The following is a 20,912-nucleotide window of genomic DNA, read 5'->3' on the forward strand; positions in this document are numbered from 1 at the left end:
CCTACATATAAAAGTCCTGGCACCTGGCCGGTGTGGCTCAGTGGTTGAGCACTTATCTATGAACCAGTAGGTCATGGTTCAATTCCAGGTCAGGACACATGCCCAGGTTGTGGGCTCCATCCCCAGTAGGGGGCGCGTATAGGAGGTAATCAATCAGTGATTGTCTCTCATAATTGAGGTTTCTGTCTCTCTCCCTTCCTCTCTGAAATCAATATATTTTTTAAAAAAACAATAAAAATAAAGGTCCTAGCACATGGTAGCTGTTCAGTCAGTGCCCCTGCCCTTCCTGTCTGTATTTAAGAAGCCAGGGAATGTGTAATGCACCTTAGAAAGGTTTTCATAAAGCTAGTTTACGTCTTTTTAAAAAATTTACACTTTGAAAGAAAACTTACCAAAGCTGGAATATTTATGGGAAATGGTTTTATCAGTAATACTGAATAGGAAAAATGTTACTATTATCTGAAATGATAGAATAGTTCTTCTTACTATTCTTAGGGTTTTTAAGTACTTTGGATTGTTTAATGCCAAAATAGTTATTTGTTATCAATTAGAAAGATAAGTCAGCTTTCAGAAAGCTTTGTAATTTGCCTATAAAACTAATATTTTTTTACTCTTTCTGCACTCCCGATGACCGCTTTTCAGAGTTTTATAATATAAAGCCAGTTTTGCCATCTAGTGAAAATTCGTTACCCATAATCAAATAAATCCCCCAAATAGTAAACTTTGTTACTTTATTTGGCTTTGAGAAATAACATGTGTTACTTGAGATTGTACGGAAAGCAAAGACATAGGAATTCTGAAATGGGGGATATTTTTATTTACCTGGGAATGGGTGGGAACATCTACTTTGTGCCAATTATTGTTTGCTGGGTGCTTGTTAAAATACCAGTACTTACTTTTATGGTTGTTGAGGGATTCAGTGGTATTCTAATCTGTGTAGGACACTGAAAACAGGATGTAGAGTTAGCACTTGATGAGAGAGCCAGTATTATTGTTCCATGCACTTCAGATATGTGAGTATAATAGAGTCTACAATCTAGCCGTACCCCAAAAACATGAGGGATTGTTCCCAAAACAATCCCGGAGCTGGTAACAGTGCAGCTGGCGCTCCCCAGCTTTCAAAGCCCGTGGCCCTGCATTTGCAGCGGCCCTTCTTAATCTTGTGTGGTTGACAGTGTCCTGCTTGCCAGCTTTGAATGCCTTTCTGTGGCCTCACAGCTTGCTGTACCCGGAGCTGGGAATGAGATCTGAGCAGGTGTGATTCAACTTGACCTGTTGGGTTCCCCGCCTGAGGCGTTGACCATACACTTGCCCCAACTGGACGGGCTCAAGGAATCAAAGGAGACCTTGGTGCGCATGCGGTGGGGGAGGCACAGAGTTAGAGCAGGCAAGGGGGCCCTTTCACCTGAGGACGGGACCGCTGTCTACTCAGGCAGGGAAGGCATTGTCTTGTTTCATGCTTTCCTCTCTTGCTGTAGCCATCAGGGGAGAGGAGGGTGTGACAGGTAAAGGGAGCAGCATGGCCAGGCAGTGAGACAAGTAGTGAGAGTGAGGCTTCGCCCTAACTGGCTCCCTCAGTGGTTAGTGCATCAGCCTGCAGACTCATGATCTTGGGTTCCATTCTAGTCAAGGGCACATACCTCGGTTGCAGGCTCGATCCCTGGCCCTGATCAGGGCACATGCGGGAGGCAACCATTCCTGCTTCTTGCATTGATGTTGCTCTCTCCTTCTCCCTTCCACTCTCTCTAAAAAAAATTCAGTGGAAAAAATACCCTCCCGTAAAGGTTAGCAAACAAACAAACAAAAGAGTGAGGCTTGAACACTCTTGGTGTGTTCTTGAGCCGGCAGTGCTGTGGTATGTCAGAGCGAGCAGTGAGTGAGTGTTGGAGGCTCTGAGGGAGAGGAGGCTGGAGGGGGTAAGCAGGGGCTAGGTTGAGGAGGGACTTGTTTGCCGTGAATTGAAGGGACATGCTCAAGAGTCAGGATGTTGTCCTGTTGGCCGTTCCAGAGTTTCAGGGGAGTAACTTGGTCACGTTGTATTTTGGAGACTTCTGTTGCTTCCTGGTGTAGGGCTAACCCAGAAGCCTGGAGACCGATTTCATGGGTGATTTTTAGAGGAAAGCCAAGGGAACAGACCAAGGAAGCTTGGTGAGTGAGTGAGTGACATGGGTGAGAACAGAAGTCAGGCTGATAGATTTTAGAGATTGTCCCCATTTCAGGGGGGAGAGGGTGATTTATGTAACCACTGCCAATTCTTTCATTAAATTTCTACCAAGAATTAATAAAAATCCTATCTTCTCTGCATTTTAACCAAATATCTGGTCCCGATAGGAAAGGGAAGGCTGTCTGTCTCTTTAAGTGTTGACCTAATTATTCTAGCAGTTCCAGGGAGTTGTGAAACATTTGTGGGAGGGAGAGGCTGGGTTTTTTTGACACCAGGCAACACCCTCCGACCAGTTTAGCTTTGCTCAAACAGGAGTAGGTAGACTGAGAAGCAGGGTTGTACATTGAAATAAAAGACTTCGACTCTGAGGCCTTTTAAAAAACTCTTTTCTTTTTAAGGAACCTTCCATTAAAGAAACCCTACATTAAGTGATTTCCAAACTTTTTGTAATTTGATTCCTTTTCCAGCTGAAGTTTCAAGATTCTTCCCCATTAGGGAGGATGGTCTGTAAAACCACACAGAGAACGCAACAGATTGATTGAGCGCCACCTGCTGGTTTTATTTTAATGGGCAAAGAGGCAGTGCTTGGAAATCTTTAAGAATTTGCATGTATCTTAGTGTTACAAAATCATGAAGCTGGAAGTCAAGGTGAATTCTGATGATTGTTAATAGTAATATTTTAAATAATTGCTTTGTGTAGCGTTAGGAAAGGTAGTGCTGTACAAATGAAGAAGGCAGGTTCTAGGGATTTCACCCACCCATGTTTTTTTCTGGCAAAGGCTTAGCCTGATGGAAATAAAAGGTAACTTTACATGTCAAATATATTCTAACATTGAAATCAACCGGTCTGTGTATCTGGAATGAATTTAGTTTATGCCAAAAGCTAATATTTTCTCTAAGTGGTTTCCTTGTCTATTCTCATTTTCCTTGCTACGATACTGCTGTGGGATAAACCTTTCTAGAACATTTGCTGCTGATAACATGGCATTTTCTACCCCGCTTCCCCCAATTTCCTCCCGGCACATACCACACAAAGCTGTGTTTTTTTCTTGTCCATTTAGGTTAAAGTACGAATCGTTCTTTATTTTAAAAAATTGGAAAACATAGGAAAGCCTGGAGTATATTAAAGTTGGCCGCAATCACTGTTTAGGAATAACGGCTATTAAAATTTTGGTGTCTCCTTTTTCTTTTTTCCAAGTGTGTGTTTTGAGCATTTGCTACGTATTCTAGACAAAAGGGACAGTTCAGTGAATAAAACATGCTCACATGGGGCTTAATTCTGATAAATAATATTTATTTATTGAGATGTAGCTGACATATAACATTGCTTTAGGTATACAGCATAATGATTTTGGTGTGTGTATGTAATTTGAAATGGTCCCCACAATAAATGTAGTGAATACATCCATTACCACATACAGTTGCAGCATTTAAAAAATAAATATCTTTATTGATTCCGGAGAGGAAGGGAAAGGGAAAGGTGGAGAGAGAGAGAGATATATCAATGATGAGAGAGAATCATTGATTGCCTGCCTCCTGCATGCCACACACTTGAGGATCAAGACCACCATCTGGGCATGTGCCCTTGACCGAAATCGAACCCAGGACCTGTCAGTCCGCAGGCCGAGGCTCTATCCACTGAGCCAAACCGGCTAGGGCTGCAGCATTTTTTTTGTTATAACTTTTAAGATCTCTCTCCTTGGAACTTTCAAATATATAATGCAGTGTTCTTAACTAGTTAAAACTACGGGCATCATGCTGTACATTGCATCTATTGTAAGAATAGCACTCTGTTTCTTGAGTTGAGATTATTGGAGAAGTAGAGGCGTAGATGCATTCTCTTCTGGGGTTGGGTCCAGCTAATATGTTAATCAAGAACGTCTTGAAAGTTGCCCTTGTTAATAAGCGTATCTGTTGTAGTTAGAAACGTGACAGACTTGTAAACTGGGCAGCCAGATTGATTTATCTATCTATTCCACGGGGGCTGGCCTTCCTTAGGCAGCAAAATCATTTGCCAAGGGTATCCCTCAAGGAGAGTATAATTAAAGCAACCCCCTCAGCAAAAATTCTTACTTAGGATCTGGTTTTCGTTTTTATATTTTAATCACCACTCCACTTGCTTAATCTTTCAAGGCCATCTGATGTAATAGTAGGTGCCTGGTACTTAAGCAGTAAAATGGGAGTCACGTGGTGGAAACTCAGAGTAAGAATTTTTGTTATTTACTGTCAGTGATTTTATCAGAATGCAGGGGAAGCAGGGACTTTAAATCCAGGCCCCCTTGGAATCCATTTCAAGTGGCTTTAAAGTGACTGAGCCTTCTGTGTTCCATTCTACTTCATATTTGGGGTAGTTTGACTTAATGTAAAAAAAAAAGAAGAAGAAACTATTAAATACAGCTATGAAAGCAATTTGAAACTAACTTACTTGTGCCTTGGGAATGAAAAAAGGTTGCTATTGCGAGCTCCGTTAAAAGGATTTCAGCTACCTATTAACCGATTCTCCTGTCCCCAGTTAAAAGAAGGGAGAACCTGGAGAGAAAATCCTTGATCTAGAAAAGGAAGCCATGTTCTTAGAATTCAGGTTAGATATCTAAGTGAGAAAAACTTCTTTTCTGCAAAAGTCCACATTATAAATAATTTAGGTTTGAGGACCGGGGAGTCTGTAGCAACCACTCAGCACTGCTGTGGCCTGCCCTTCTAGTGCACACGTAGCCATAGACAGTATGTAAGCAAATGGGTGTGGTTGTGCTTCAATAAAACTTTATTTTTTTATTTTTTAAAATATATTTTTATTGATTTCAGAAAGGAAGGGAGAGGGAGAGTTAGAGACATCAATGATATGTGTCGTTCGTTCTGGCTTCGTACTGCTGCATTCTACAGATCTGAGCGCCTACCTGGCACAGCGCTTTGGGGAGTGTTCTGAACTGTGTTTCCACAATCAACCTATTGCAGCATTTCTGTTACCAGCCTGATCCTAGGTTTGACTTTACGAGTTTTGTGTTCATTGTTTGGTAAAACACTACCTTGCTGCTCTGTTCTGCTGCTGGGCTTGCTTAGTTGTGGCCACAGGGTGGCGTGGTTCTCCTGTGGGCGCGGCTCTCTTGTTGCTAAAATGGAAAGGCTTAAAACATACTGTAAGTAAGGAGAATTCTGTCCCCTACTTAACCTGGCATGGCTTCCTCTGAATTGGTTTTCCCGCTGTCGTTATTAAGATTTACATAATACTGAACTGCAGTGCTTTAAACCTCAGTGCTTTAAAATTTCTTGTTTATGGTTACAACATGAATTATATAATGTTGATGATTGGGAGAATGGTAGTTAGGGCTGTATTTCAAAGAATATGTTTAATTTAGCCACTGACCTCAATTTAAAAAATTAACATGTAAAACTAATAAAAGAATATCTCTAAATAGTTGCAGAGTCGTGAGCAGAGTTATTGGCCCAAGATTTTTGTCTGACTCCAAGAGTTTAGTAATGGGGTGTATAAAGCAGAGTAGGGATTCCAGACGGTCAGCAAACACAACTCGTAAGAAAAACAACCCTCCCCATCCTTATAAATTAAGAATATTATCATAAAGCTGAGGTGTTCCAATAGTTTTTTTTAAATGGTGGGGCAAAAGTAGGTTTACAGTTGTTCGTACAATCTTACCTAATAATAGACAAACATGTAAATTGACTGTACCTTCGCTACACTAACCAGCCAATCAGGAGAGTATGCAAATTAACCCAACAAAGATGGCGGTTAATTTGCATACATAGGCTCCAAGCGGCGGAGCAGTGAAGACGATAATGATTTCTGGGGGCTAGGATTTAGAGAATTACTCCTGCAACTGGAACACAGAGGTTAAGGGTAGTTCATCATTGGCCTCCTCCATCCTCTCTGCCTTATTTTTGGATTTGTCTTGATTTCTCTCCCCCTCCCCCATTCCAATTCATCAAGATTTAAATATACCATCTGTTATCTTGTTAGTTTACTTATTTGTCTAATTAGCTGCAATAAAATGTAAGCCTAAAAGGGCCAGAAGTCTTATTTTTAGGTCACCTTGTATTCTCAGTGCCTGGAAATTGACTGGATGCCAGTGCGCAGTCAGTGTCTGTGTTTGTGGAAACCTCCTCGAACGGGGCACAGTTGAGATGATTCGTGTGATTTTGCCTTAATCGTGGTGTTTTGTACAGATGGACTCCCAAGGGGATCCCTCCTAATGCCTCCCTGCTCATCTTTCCCTTTCCTAGGGCGACTGTGTTGTTACTGTGTTGCTCGCCGAAGAGGACAAAGTTGAGGATGATGTAGTGTTTTACTTGGTGTTTCTGGGTTCTACCCTCCATCACTGTACAAGTACCCGGAAGGTCAGCTCTGATACGCTGGAGACCATTACTCCTGGTGAGTATTTGCGTGGAATCTTCACTAGCCTTTACTAGTTCTCGAACGCTTTTATTCTGTGTTCACTAGTATGGTGTGATGGGAGGAGTGAGTCAGGGTGATAGAACTATGGTCACATCTTTATTTTTAAATAAATTTTTAAATTAACTATTTCGATCATACCTTGCTTGTTCCACAAAAATTGGAGCCTAACTAAAAATAAATGAAATAAAATGAAAAGATAAAAACCAGGAAAAATATTAATTTATTGGAATGCTGAGGTTTGGGGAAACGAAAGCTCACGCGAAGGTGGACGCTCTCACGTGGTCACTGTGAGACTGCACACCTGGTTCTGTCACAGAGGTCAAAACAGCAGCAGCACATTCCTCAGTGTCCGTGGGGGGAAGGCTTGAAAAAGCTCCGTAAGAGCCGGACTTGCCCCAAATTAACAAATTATAGTTATGGTAGAATGACTACTTTTTTGCTGTTACATTTATCATTTTAACAGTTAAAAGAAAAATGTTTACTTACTAATTTTATTTTTATTTTTTTACAAAGTCATTGCTGTATCCATGGGAATGGCTGATAAAATAATGGCCACCTCTTGACCTATCCTAACACCCGAAGGTGCATTGGTTTGTGTTTGGGGATGAGCTGCTTGCCTTGATTGACCTCGCTTCAGTGTTAATAATTGGCCAATTTATCAGAACACAAAAGCAAACACATTGGGGAGAATCTCTACAAAGTGTTGACAATTGAACTATTTTTCTTTAGAGAATAAAATAGATTTAATTGTAATGGAAACATTTCTTTTTACTAGTGTTTTTATATAACCCTGTTTTTATATATTCCACTTTATTAAAATAAATGCTGTAAAAAATTATCCAGTATCTGGTCTTGCCAGTATTGAATCAGATTGCCAGTTTTTTGTTGCTGGGCCATTTTATATAAGTTAACTTGATATCTGATACTTACCAAATCCTGGAAATTATACCACATTCAAGAACTGGGATAATGACAGTTGAAATCTGTATTTATCCTTCTACTCGGCAAAAACCATTTTTTAAAATATAGGATTTAAAGATTCTGGGCAATTGTGTGAATATTCCCCCCCCCAAATTTTAGGGAGAGGAAATTTAACACGGACTTCAGGATAGATACTGATTTCTTTCTAAAGAGTATTAAGTATCCTCCTCTGTAATTTGAAGTGGCACTCCTCTTGTTTTCTGTGATGTGTATCATGTCCGAAAGGCTGATCTGGAGGTGGAGGGCTGCGCACCAGCAGGTTCCTGTAGTGTCACCACCGGCTGGCATTTTAGTATGCGGGGTGACGGGGAGCAGCTCCTCAGTGGGGAGTATCTGATTGAGAAAGGCACGGAGGCAATTTTTATAAAATTATTCCTTCCTGAAGTATACACACTTTAGGAGTAAAAGCTTGGGGGCAGAGAGAGAGAGAGAGAGAGAGAGAGAGAGAGAGAGAGAGGAAGCAAGCATCACCCACAAGGCGAATGCAAGTAGCTGTAAGAGAAAGGACAAATGTAATGGGTGTAGTCTTGGACCCTAGCTGAGATCCTCAGTCACGAGTACCAGCAGAGTCTGGCCTCTTGGTTGGAGGTGGATATGCCCCACAGGTCCTTCACCTTCACTGGTATGTGATTTTTAAATTTTTTTTACTTTTTATTTCAGAGAGAAAGGGAGAGGGAGGGAGAGAGAGAAACATCAGTGATGAGAGAGAATCATGGATTGGCTGCCTCCTGCACCCCCCACAGTGGGGATGGAGCCCGCAACCCGGGCACATGCCCTGACCGGGAATGGAACCGTGACCTCCTGGTTCATAGGTCGATGCTCACCCACTGAGCCATGCCAGCTGAGCAGGCATGTGATTTTTGTCAGTGTTGGTCACTGGTGTATGCTAAGAAAGGCTTGTGTTAGGAATCCCTGCCACACGATGGCACAGTGTTTTTACTGTGTCCCAATTCATTCTGGTTCTTAGAAGTCACTCTACTAGAAAGCTGTGCACTTGTGCAGGCACACAGACGCGCACACACTCGTGGGCACACACACATGCACTCTTTCTTTTGAAAAATGCAAAGGAGTCTCTTCTTTCTTGAATTGAGTTCTTGGCTCGGGCAGGGGCCTGTGCCCTCTTTCCAGAGCTACCTTTGATCATTTCTGTGCGTCAGTGAGCCGCACTGATAGCCTCAGATTTCCTGTCTGCTGAGGGCGGTGTCAGATTAGTCAAGATGCTTCATGGAAAGTCTGTGCTTGCTCTGTGCATCCCAGTTCCTGGACAGATGTGCAGTCGGTCTGCAGCCGTGCGGGTGTCCCTGCATGCTCTCCGCGTGCTCTCTGCTCACGTGTGGGACTAGCTCTGCAGTCCTGGTCAGTTTGCTGACTATGGGAAGAAAAAGAGCTTTGTGCCTTGTTCTTGCTGTTCATGTCATGTTTCATACAGACTGCTGGCTCTGGTGTGTGTTTCGAGTTTGCTGTGTGTTTTGCTGTCCATGTTTTGTAATATTTTTGTTTTTACTAACGAGATGATTGATTGACCTTCCAAAGGCAGCAACTTCCTGATGTTAGTCTCTAATCTTTTATTTGGAGGGGAACAAGACATTTCTAAATTGTCTCCTTAAAAACAACAACACACACACACACCTCGCCCTGGCTGGTTTGGCTTAGTGGATAGAGCGTCGGCCTGCGCACCAAAGGGTCCCAGGTTGAATTCCAGTCAAGGGTTGCAGGCTCGGTCGAATGTCCAGGAGGCAGCCAATCAATGATTCCCTCTCATCATTGATGTTTCTGTCTCTCTCTCCCTCGCCCTCCCTTTCTGAAATCAATAAAAATATATTTAAAACACACACACACACACACACACACACACCTCTTTGACTTAGGATATTGAGATTATTTCTTCTATCTTCTCACTGTTTTCCTTGTTTCCTGGTGAGAAGTTTGTGTTTGTTTATAAAGAAGTTGTAAAGGATTTTAAAAGTAATCATTTCTTTTTTTAAGTATATTTTTGTTGATTTCAGAGAGAAAGGAAGAGGGAGAGAGAAACATCAGTGATAAGAGAGAATTATTGATTGGCTGCCTCCTGCACACCCCCTACTGAGTCATACCAGCTGAGCAAAAGTAATCTTTTCTTGACTTACCTACAGTTGAAAGACTGTGGTGCTCGGCCAGTGTGGCTCAGTGGTTGAGTGTCGACTATGAACCAGGAGGTCATGGTTTGATTCCCAGTCAGGCCACATGCCTGGGTTGTGGGCTTGATCCCCAGTAGGGGGCGTGCAGGAGGCAGCCAATCCATGATTCTCTGTCATCATTGATGTTTCTATCTCTCTCTCCCTCTACTTGCCTCTTAGAAATCAATTAAAATGTATTTTAAAAAATACTCATGTACATACAAACACGGTTTACACACCAAATTTGGGCATCCGTCATTAGGCTACCAAAAACTTGCAGGGGTGCATACTTGTGCATATCATCTCATCTGGTAGAGTCTGGGTCTGAAGACTAAAAATTTCCTTTAACCCTGTTTAGCCACTTCAAAGGGAAGAAAAAGACACTATTTTTCTGTTTTCCACCATTGACTAATAATGCAGCCTTTCTGTGTGGAGGTGTGCAGAGTGGGTCTGGGCTTGACTGAACCAGCAGGCACTTTCAGGCTTCCTTTCTGGAGAGCCAGCCGGTCAAACAAAGTCCCAATTGTTCCATCTCCAGCAGAGAAGGCCCGGATGGGATGTGTGCCGCTTTTAGCTGAACAGGAAATGAAGTCATTCTTGGGCCACGCTGCAGCTGTTTGTTTATCTGTGGCAATATTTCGTTTCCATGGCGACGGCTGCTTCATGGAGTGATAAGAGACCATGGAAAAGCTCTTCCACCCTCAGGAGCACACACCTCCTGACCTGCAGGCTAAAAAAAGGTTTAGGTTAGATGCTTTGCAGAGGACCGTCAGCAGTTAAATTTTGTTTCTCGTGTTTTTGTTTATTCTGCATTCTTCCCCTTCCCTTAATTTTTTCACTTCTGCCAAAGGCAACATTCAGCTCAGAAGCTTCACGGGCCATTTCCAGAGCTCTTTGCAGACTCTTAGGGCTGTTTTCTGGAGCAGGAGCATTTAGTAACGAATAATAACAGTTGTAGGTACCTGTGTTATGTCTGGTGATAGCATACCTTTGTGCACAAGCAAACGGGCTTCATGGTTGAATGACTTTTTCAGGAAAACCCAGACTGTCTGCCATGGAGGGCGAGATTCAAAGCTAATATTTTCTGACTCTACAGCTGCTGCTTTAGGACCCCTTCCGTTTATTTCATCCAGTTAGGAACAGCCCTCTCCTGCCCCATAATTGACTATATTCTATTGTAAATGAGCGGGACCTGCCTGTGGGATAACTTCAGAAGGCCATGTAGGTCATGTTTCTTTAACAGCTTAGCTCTCTTCTTTCCCTCCGAATCCCCTGGGCGAACAGCCAGTTTCTCAGAACTTCCCTTTTTAAAAAGACCCGTGATTTTTAGTTTCCTTCGTGACTAGAGAATTGAGTGGAAGGAAAACACCACGGAATTGGCTGGAACCTTGCTACTCTTCTCTCCATTGCAGCTTCTGTTTCACATAAAAAGAAGTTAAATGGCGATGATCGCATTGGATTGGCTATTTTGGAATTGGATATCTCATTGAATTGGCTATGCAGTGCAGATGTAGACACCTTGCACTTCTGTGTGCACGAAGGCCCTCAGGACATGAATGGCCCATGCAGAAGTCATGGCTCCAGAGCTAATTTATGGCAGCCAGAGGTCTTCTGTGTGCATATGCAGTGATTTTCGTTTATTGTATTATAGACCCATATCACCTTGTTTTGAAAGTGTTGATTTTTTTCTCTGGATGCTTCATCTGAGAGGGTAGAAGGATTAAAAAATAATCTTAAGAAGCACTTGAGCCTAATAGGAAACATTAATGTGAGAGAGGCGCCCGGCCAGCCTCGTGTGGTTGGATTCAGACGGCAGGGTGAGGCAGTTTACTCTTCATCAGTAGTAACTCTTCCAATTTACTCCGTTTAGCGAAGACTAATCCAGGAAACCGTCCGTTCTCCAGTCCTCTTTGAATCCTCAGTTTTTCTTTTGAAAAAGAAGCAGGCCTATAATCATATCAAACAAATTCCAGATTTATGGCACTGTTCGCCTAAGATGATTCATAGTTTCTCCTCTAGATTGTGAGTTCATGTCTGAAGGGGAAATACTGGGCTGACAATCAGATGGCTTCTCTTACATATCCCTCTCATGGCCTTTCCTGACATTCTCCCTCTAATATACAGTTTTATTTTCACTTTCTGCAAAGAGAGCTGCCAGTAGTTCACCCAGCCACTTTGTAAACAAATTCTTCTGCTAAAGCAGCAAAAGAGACATTATTGCCTACACTGCTGAGCACTTGGCTTGCACACATACCTCATACCCTCACCTTCTTCTGTTTCTCTCCCCTCGTTTGTCCCCACCCATCCTAGCAACGTAAACAGTCATTTTAGCAATTCCAGCTAGATTTCTGCGCAGATACGCTGCTTCTGTACTCTCTAGTCAGGAGTCAGGTGGCATTGCTTCCCCATTGCCATTGCTGTGTGTGTGTGTGTGTGTGTGTGTGTGTGTGTGAGAGAGAGAGAGAGAGAGAGAGAGAGAGAGAGAGAGAGAGAGAGAGAGAGAGAGAAGAAGTTGAAGAACTGGAATATGGTCTGAACTCTGGGTATATCCAGAAGGTGACATTGCAGTGCCGTAAATGCTATTAATTTTGGTGGCATTGCGACTCCCTTTCTGGTTCAAGGTTTCAGGTTTCTCACCTTTGCACAAGTGTGGGGAAGGAGACTGGTAAGAAAGAATCAGGACTGTTCATTTTATTTTTTAACTATATTTTTATTGATTTCAGAAAGGAAGGGAGGGGGAGAGATAGAGACATCAATGATGAGAATCATCGATTTGCTGCCTCCTGCAGGCCCCCCACTGGGGATGGAGCTCACAGCCTGGCCATGTGTCCTGACCTGGAATCGAACTGTGGCTCACCCGCTGAGCCACGCCTGCCGAGCTTGTATGTTTCTTACAGAACCCATTCCATTGTGACTTCGCAGTTATCTGCAGCTTGTTTGATTCCTGTTTGTAGACCGGAAACCTCTGAAGGGCTGAGACTTACCTTCTTACTCATCTTTACCTTCTAATCACAGTTCCTGGGGCTTGGTGGCTGTCCAGCTATTGTTAGATGTTACAACAGTTGAAAAGATATACTCACTTTCTGCCAGGAAAACACCAAGCCTACTCCCTGACTCAGTCGACTTGTTTCTGCTGACATGGTTGTCATATGTAATTAGGTTGGCTGCCCTTCAAAGAAAGATTCAGGTGTTTTCCCCCTCATTTTATTGCATAAGTTCAAAGTACATATTGAGCTGAAATGCATACATGGGTGTCCACACATGCACACACACAGAGGTCCCTTAGTTTCTTAAAACCTTCATAGGAAGAATTCAACTCCGAAGGCAGTGGGAGTGTCTGGTAGAGTTGTGTGTCTGTAGGGAGACTGATCTTAGAGGTTCATGAACCTGTTATTTTGGCCTAATAGTTACACTGGCTTCTCATTCCAAGTATTGGGCGCCTTTCAGGCAGGGGCAAAGCTATCATTCTTCCTCCTCTGGTTATAAACAATGTGGTACAGAACTCTCGCATCATCATGTATATTAGGCCATGTCCTTTGGCGTCAGACTTGAATTTGAATAATGGGTTCTGCTTCTTAATGTGTGTAACCTTGAGGTCTCAGTTCTCTCATCCATAAGATGAGGACAACACCTGATAAATACATAGCTCCTGAATTCGCTGTGTAGAGAAAATGCCTGGTATGTAGTAGGTGCTTGGTTAGTAAATACTGATTACCATTCTGAAATCACACAGCAGTGAGAGACTTCTTTTGTTACAGGGTAAAGGGCTTAAGGAGGTCCCTGGGGGAAAAGTATGTGGAAAATCACTTTTCTTATTCTCACTGGAAACGTGGGAAAAAAATTGCTGTTTTCTCTTGCAAAGACAACCGAAAGCTTAGTTTGTTCTGTCCAGGTCTGAAACCTCTGTTCGCCTGTGCCCATGGCATGGAAAGCCAGGGTCATGGGCCACATAGAGGGTTTCACTGGGCCTCCCGCCCCGTGGAAAAGCAGTCCCTGCGTGGGAGTGGACTCAGGGGAGCCATGGATGTACTTAGGTTAATCAGGCAAAGCAACAATGTCAGTTCCCTCTCCTTTATTTTGTTCTGATCAGAAAGATATATTTTTAAAAAATCTATTTTTTATTAGAGGCCCAGTGCACAAAATTTGTGCACGGGTAGGGTCCCTAGGCCTGCCCAGCGATCAGGGCCGATTGGGGTTTTCTGGCTTCTGGCCGAGGCCTTCCTTCCCTGGCTGCTGGCAGCCAGCCAAGGCCTTCCCTCGTTCCGTGCCACCCCCTGGTGGTCAGTGCACATCATAGTGAGCAATTGAATTCCCGGTCTCTCCCGATCAAACTCCCGAGGGGACACTTTGCATATTAGCCTTATATATATATAGATTGATTTCATAGAGGAAGGGAGAGAGAGAGATAGAAACATCAATGATGAATCTTTGATCAGCTGCCTCTGGCACACCCCCTACTGGGGATCGAGCCCACACCCCAGGCATGTGCCCTTACTGGGAATTAAACCATGACCTCCTGTTTCATAGGTTGATGCTCAACCACGGAGTCATGCCAGTTGGGCGAGCTTTCATTTTTTTTCTTTTTTTAAGTTTGTTCAAATTGAACAGCCGCAGTTCGGTATATATTGAAATACTCAGACACTATGCTGTACGTATGGTGACAGCTGAGATACAGTTGTCTGCTGTTTGGTAAGGGACTACTTCATACTTGCAAACAATAGAGCTGGAAATGGAGTTTTAAGAAGTTTGGAAGATTGCTGTCAGGGTTCAGGGGAAGGAGGGGCTTCTAGGCAGGGAACCTGTATATCATGGGAGAAGGGCAGTGAGGCCATGCGTGTCCTTTCAGCAGGAGGCGGCTAACACTGTACTGTCTTCCTGTTCCGTGTATTTTCTCAAGGTCACGACTGCTGTGAGACAGTGAAGGTGCTGCTATGTGCTTCCAAAGAGGGCCTCCCCGTGTTTGTGGTGGCGGAAGAAGACTTTGAGTTCGTCCAGGACGAGGCGTATGATGCAGCCCAGTTCCTGGCCACCAGCGCTGGGAACCAGCAGGCGCTGAACTTCACCCGCTTTCTTGATCGGTCAGGACCCCCGTCTACAGACGTGAATTCCCTTGATGAGAAGGTGGCCCTCGCTTTCCGACACCTGAAGCTGCCGGCGGAGTGGAATGTGTTGGGGACCAATCAGACTTTGCGTGGTAAGAACTTAAATGACCCACAAAGACGCTGAGTTTGGAATACTTACAGGGTCTTTTGGTTTGTTTGTTTGTTTTGTTTTAATTCTCACCGGAGGATATTTTTCCCATTGATTTCCAGAGAGAGTGAAAGGGAGGGAGGAGGGGGAGAGAGAGAGAAACATCAATGAGAGAGACACGTCGATTGGTTGCCTCCTGCACTGCCCCCACCAGGGCTGGGGAACCTGCAATCGTAAGGAATCGAACCTGAGATCCTTCAGTCCATGGGCAGACGCACAAAACAACAATAAAGAAACCCCCACACTGATGTTCCTCTTAGTCAGATAGGGGTTTTCCCACATAGTTGTTCTTGTGGCCGATGCCATCTACTACATGCCATGGTTTTATATATAAATTTCAATGAAACAGCCTAAACCTGGGCTCCAATAAATAACCTCCTCTTTCCCTCCCACGTTCAAATCCAGTTGAAAGAGTTAGCAGGTACACAGCGAGAGGTGGAAATGTTTTTCTGTTACTGATAAAGCTGGACTGGAAGACTGACATCAGACCTCCTGCCCGAAGGATTTGCTGTCCTTTCTACTTTATCTCTCAGAGCTGGACAGTCACAGGACTGCCCTTCAGTGTCCACCCAGCTTTGGTGACCGTGTTGTTTAGGGAGAGCAGACCCGAAGTCACCCCCTCTGCAGGTAGCAGATCCTGAGGAGGGCTGCCCAGAGGAGGCTGAGCCAGGGGCATGCTCAGTTCCTGCTCCCGCAGACCCATCAAATACACGCCGATTGGTGAGGGGTACTTGCCAGCTTTGCCTCTCTCGTATTCACTGAATTTAACAGTTAAGCCTGTGATCAGCCGCAGAAATGCCGCCCCCTACCCTCAGGGGCTTACTGTGGACATGACAAGGCAGTCCAGGTAGAACACAAAGGCAAGTGTAGACTCTACAATCAAATCAGGAAGAAATCACCTTTCCTGCCTTTTCCTTGCTTATACCGTGTCCAAGAACCCTCTGCAATGCCAAGACCTGGAGATCAGAGTGTTTGCCCTTGGGCAGGGCATGAGCGCCTTGCCAGACACCTAATGTTGGGGCCAAACGCCCACAGCCCCACTGTGTCTGCGCTGGCCTGGGACTGCTTATTCGGGTTGCCATTCATGAGTCTCTGTCAAGATGGGGTGCAGTAGTTACTTGTGGAGCTTATGGTGTCTTTATGGTTTTGTTTCTTTGTTTCTTTAAAGAAGGCATGGGAGTTGGATAGTTTGTTCATGTTACCATATTAACGAGAAATCCATTTCACCCTGAGCAACATGGGTTCAGCTGCGCAGACGCTCTTATATGCGTGTTTTCAGTCTACGGGTGGGAATCCACCTGCGCAGAAGGCTGGCTTAGTTATATGCTGATTTTTGACTCCATACGCGGTGCCCCGACCCCCTTGTTGTTCAAAGGTCAGCTGTACTAGAAAAAACACAGCTCTGAAGCTTTAGGCGTCTCAGTTCCCCTCTCTGAGCCTTAGCTTCCTTGTCTTTAATCGGGAACTGACCAGCTTTAATATTTTTGTGGACTTTCCGTGTACTTCTTAAGCTTCTGTTGTATAATTGCTCAAGTAGTGCTAGCACAGGTTAAAGCAAATGTGAACACTTAGGAAAACGCATTAAAATCACAGTAAGGTACCATTACACACCTATGAGGAAAGCTAAGGTTAAACATACCAAGTGGCAGCCCTAGCCGGTTTCGCTCAGTGGATAGAGCATAGGCCTGCGGACTGAGGGGTCCATGTTCGATTCAGGTCAAGGGCATGTATCTCGGTTGCAGGCTCGATCCCTGGCCCTGGTTAGGGGTACATGCGGGAGGCGACTAATTGATGTGCTTGCTCTCTCATGTCAGTGTTTCTCTCGCTCTGTCCTCATCTTCCCTTCCACTCTGTGGGAGTGCAGAGTGCTATCACCGCTCTAGGAGATGGTTTGGCAGTTTCTTATAATGTCACATGTGCATTTACTGTATGACCCAGCAATTCCACTTCTGCCTATTCTTCCTAGAGAACAGAAATCTTCCATTCACTCAAAAAATCTTCACACAGATATGCCTATGGCAAGTTATTTATAATCACCAAAAACTGGAAGTAACCCAGATCTCTCTCACTCGGCGAATATATAAACAAGCCGTGGTACATCCACAGTTGAATATTACTCAGCAATAAGAACTATTGCCATTTGCAACAACTTGGATGCATTTGAAATGCATTGTGCTAAGTAAGAAAGTCAGTGTCCAAAGGGTGTTTACTGTCTGATTTCATTTATGAGAGATTCTGGAAAAGGCAAAATTATAGGCACAGAAACTCGATTGGTGGTTGCCAAGTCTAGGAGGGGAGAGCGTCTGACAGCAGAGGGGTATCTGAGGGAATTCTATGGGTGTTGGAATGGTTCTGCATTTTGGCAGTGGTGGTTATAAGAATCCATGCATGTGTTCCAAATCATGAGACTGCACAAAAGTGAATTTTTACATACATTAAAAATAATTAAAGAACAAATGAAAATGAACAAGTTAGGGGTATACTTTGCAAGGTGAAATGCATGGAAAGGTCTTGATATATTCCTGCCTTTGAGTCAACAACTGGGAGCAGGAATCTGGTTTCAAGGGCTAGATTTGAATTCTGCAGTTTTAACTGTCCAATGAGTTGTGGATTAGAATCTACAAAGACTGAGTATTTTAAGGGCAGAGTAGCTTCAGTTGAGAGGGGCTTGCTTGCTGTCCCGGGATGAATGTAGAGGAACATTCTGTTCACGTCGAGTTGTACCTCTAATACTTTTAAAAAGTTGTTTAAAGAAAGAAGGTACCAAGTGAGTTTGGTGCCTGGCATAATGAAACAGGAAAGAGGGCACTTGTTACATAACAGGGCTACTTGCTATTAAAGGTGAGGGTATTTACTGGTATTCCAGCTTAATGCTTGTACAAAGGAATCATGTAAGATTTGTGCTTAATCCTCATACTAATTATTCGGATGCAGAGCTTTTACTTTTTTTTTTTTCAGGTCAGTGACTCCTTTTAAAATAGCTCAGATTTCTCCTACGGAAAAAAATACATAGAGGCCTGCAGAAATTTACATATAATTTCAGGGATTCATTGCTGCCTTGAACCGCAGGAATGAACGTGAAATTAAGAACTTCTGGTTTAGCTTTCATATTGTAAACGGGAAAGAACATAGGCAGTGGAGTCAGTTTGTTTATCATCTCCTGGCTTCACTGCAGGGGTTTGTGCAGAATGCTAATCTGTTTCTCAATTTCTTCACGTATAAAGTGGAGGAAAATAATTTGGATCATGTGTGCTAGTGAGCAGAGCTGTGCATTTTGAACACACCAGGGCCAATATGCAGTAGCCTCTTAGAGACAAACTTTGAGCTCTGATGAGGGAAAGGAACATGTCTTATAAAAGGAAAGAACAGCATAATGAGACTGTTTCTGTTTTGCTTTAACTTATTTCTAAAGTTAATCCTCACTTTAAACATGAGCAAGAGGGGGTTTGTCCATTTGAATTCTTCTAAGTGTTCTTTAATCTCTAGTTGCCTAAAGCAGCCTCTACACTGTTCTTTTAGCCTTAGTTCTCCCTTAAATGCCAGTAAGCATTCATCTGGGGGGAGGGTGGATAATGGGGTAAGGGTACCTTCCCTGTGAGTTACCAAGTATCAGTTGTTTTAGCTTTTTTTTTAAATTGCATATATGTATGTATGTATGTATTTAGTTAGTTAATCTCACCCAAGGATATTTTCTATTGATTCTTAGAGAGAGTGAAAGGGAAGGGAAGAGACAAAAAGAGAAACATCAATGTGAGAGAGAGACAGCGATTGGTTGGCATGAGCCCCGCGATTGGTGGGGATGGAGCCTGCAACCCAGGTACATGCCCTTGATTGGAATTGAACCCAGGACCCTTCCGTCTCAGGCAGATGCTCTATCCACTGAGCTAAATCCGCTAGGGCTTTTCTTTTCTCTTTTTAGAGTATGTTTTTATTGATTTCAGAAGGGAAGAGAGGGAGAGAAATAAAAACAAATGATGAGAGAGAATCATTGATTTGTTGCCTCCTGCACGCCCCCTACTGGGGATGGAGGCCACAACCCGGGCATCTACCCTAACCAAGAATTGAACCAGTGACCTGTTGGTTCCTGGGTCAATGCTCAACTGCTGAGCCACACCGACTGGGCTAGTTGTTTTAGCTTTTTAACACCTTGGTGGTGAGTGAAAATGATGAATTAAGATGCTTTTTTTCCCCCTGAAAGAACCTGGTACAGTAGCAATCAGCATACCTCTCAGGTCGGAGGGTGGGCCTATTGAAGAGTAAGGAGGAGAACATGCCGGGGACATCCCATTCTTAATCAGTCCTGGTATTCTGGGACTAGGTGAAAAGGAAAGCTAACCGTCGCGGGAGGTGGGCATCCTCCCACAGAGAGAAATTTGGGTGGAGAGGAGGAGGAGACAGGCTGAAGAAAGATTTTGCTGAAAACAGCCTGTGCGTTCTCAGTTCTGTGTGTCTGATGTTGGTTAATAGAACCTCAACCATAATCATTTGCTGCCTGTTTCAAACTTGTTCCATAGGTTTTCATGGAAATTTCTCCTTAGCTGCACTCGCTAGTATTTATGTATTTTTCAGCTGTCACAGCTACTACAAAAGAAAATAATGAAATATGAAAAGACGGCTGAGGGATTTTTCTCTTCACAGAGGATTACTGCTGTCTTGACTCCCAAGACAAGCAGTTTCTAGTAATGGCAGGACCTCAGCTCCACCAGGCGTTGTTGCCTGTCAAACCTTGATTCTGTCGCCAGATTACAAGTGTCATTTTTCCAAGAGCCCACATCTCACACCGGCCTTTTGTTCTCCTTCCCCACGGGGTGTAGATTTCCTGCGTCATACGAGCTTCAGGTGTATTTGAGAGGCAGTTCAGAATAGTAGAAAGAATGTGGGTATTGGCGTCTCATAGATAGAGATTCGGAAGTTACTGTAGCCGGGCCTCTGGGTGGATCGATGGGGTAAGAAAAGTACACATAGGCTTTGGTTGCTATATTGTTCACAGAACCTGCAGCGCTTTGCTTAGTTAGAAAATCTGCAATTTGAAGAAGATGCAGCCACCTAGCATTTCATAGCTGAATTGCTCTCCGGGCACATCAGCTTTCTCTGCACATCTGGGCACGTATGTATGGGAGGTGCTTCCAGCATATGAGTAGATAGCAAGGGGGACCTAGGCATTTCCTATACCTGCTCTGTGGGCCAGAGCTGGGGCAACATAGGGATTTTTCCAATTGATGGTTAACCAGGAAAACCAACCAGCCAACATATGGCCTACAAAAGAACATTACAGCATAAAGGAAATGGGAACATATCACGAGTGTTCAGATGGAAGGCTCTCTGAGTGTAATTTTCTTTAAGAAATGAAAGAGAAATTTAGAAGAGATTTTCCATTTGTCCTTTAAAAGATCGAAGAAGGCAGGCTTATAATGAAATTAGAGAAGGAAGCAGCAAGGAGAAAAATAGGTTTAATGAGTATGTCAGTCAGGTTTCAGCCAGAGAATCAGAACCATTGGGGGAACAAGTATGTATTAAGATTTATTACTGGGAGCCCAGCCGGTATGTCTCAGAGGTTGAGCATCGACCTATGAACCAGGAGGTCATGGTTAGATTCCCGGTCAGGGCACATGCCGGGGTTGTGGGCTCGATCCCCAGTAGGGGGCATGCAGGAGGCAGCTGATCCATGATTGTCTGTCCCTCTTCCTTCCTCTCTGAGATAAAAATATATTTTAAAAAAATTTATTATCGGGAATAGCTTGCGTGATTGTGGGGACTCGCTAAGCACGTCCCAGATTTGTCGAGCAAGAATAGAAGGTCATGGGCAGGCAAGCTCAGAGTCACCAGTGTGAGCCAGAGTGTGGTCCTCAGACAGTGGGAAGGGGAGATGGAGCAGGAGGGAGCTCTGGAGCTTAGGCACCGCCAGCTCCCAGACATCGGCTCCCACAGGCGGGTTCTCTCTCCTGGAGAAATTCAG

General features: G+C 43.8%; 1 protein-coding gene across 9 annotated transcripts in view; it reads left to right on the top strand.

The window, feature by feature from the left end:
* The window catches only part of AKAP13 (A-kinase anchoring protein 13), a 160,205-nt gene that overhangs the window by 30,863 nt on the left and 108,430 nt on the right, over nucleotides 1-20,912 (top strand). For all 9 annotated transcript variants that reach the window (XM_070400388.1, XM_070400389.1, XM_070400391.1 and 6 more), the window contains exons 3-4: nucleotides 6,398-6,545; nucleotides 14,604-14,900. In XM_070400388.1, the coding sequence (XP_070256489.1) occupies nucleotides 6,398-6,545; nucleotides 14,604-14,900 (445 nt within the window). The remainder of the gene's footprint in view (nucleotides 1-6,397; nucleotides 6,546-14,603; nucleotides 14,901-20,912) is intronic.

Source organism: Myotis yumanensis, unplaced genomic scaffold (genome assembly GCF_028538775.1).
Source record: "Myotis yumanensis isolate MYYU_CA2020_CCGP unplaced genomic scaffold, mMyoYum1.0.hap1 SCAF_20, whole genome shotgun sequence".
NCBI classification, from domain to species: Eukaryota; Metazoa; Chordata; class Mammalia; order Chiroptera; family Vespertilionidae; genus Myotis; species Myotis yumanensis.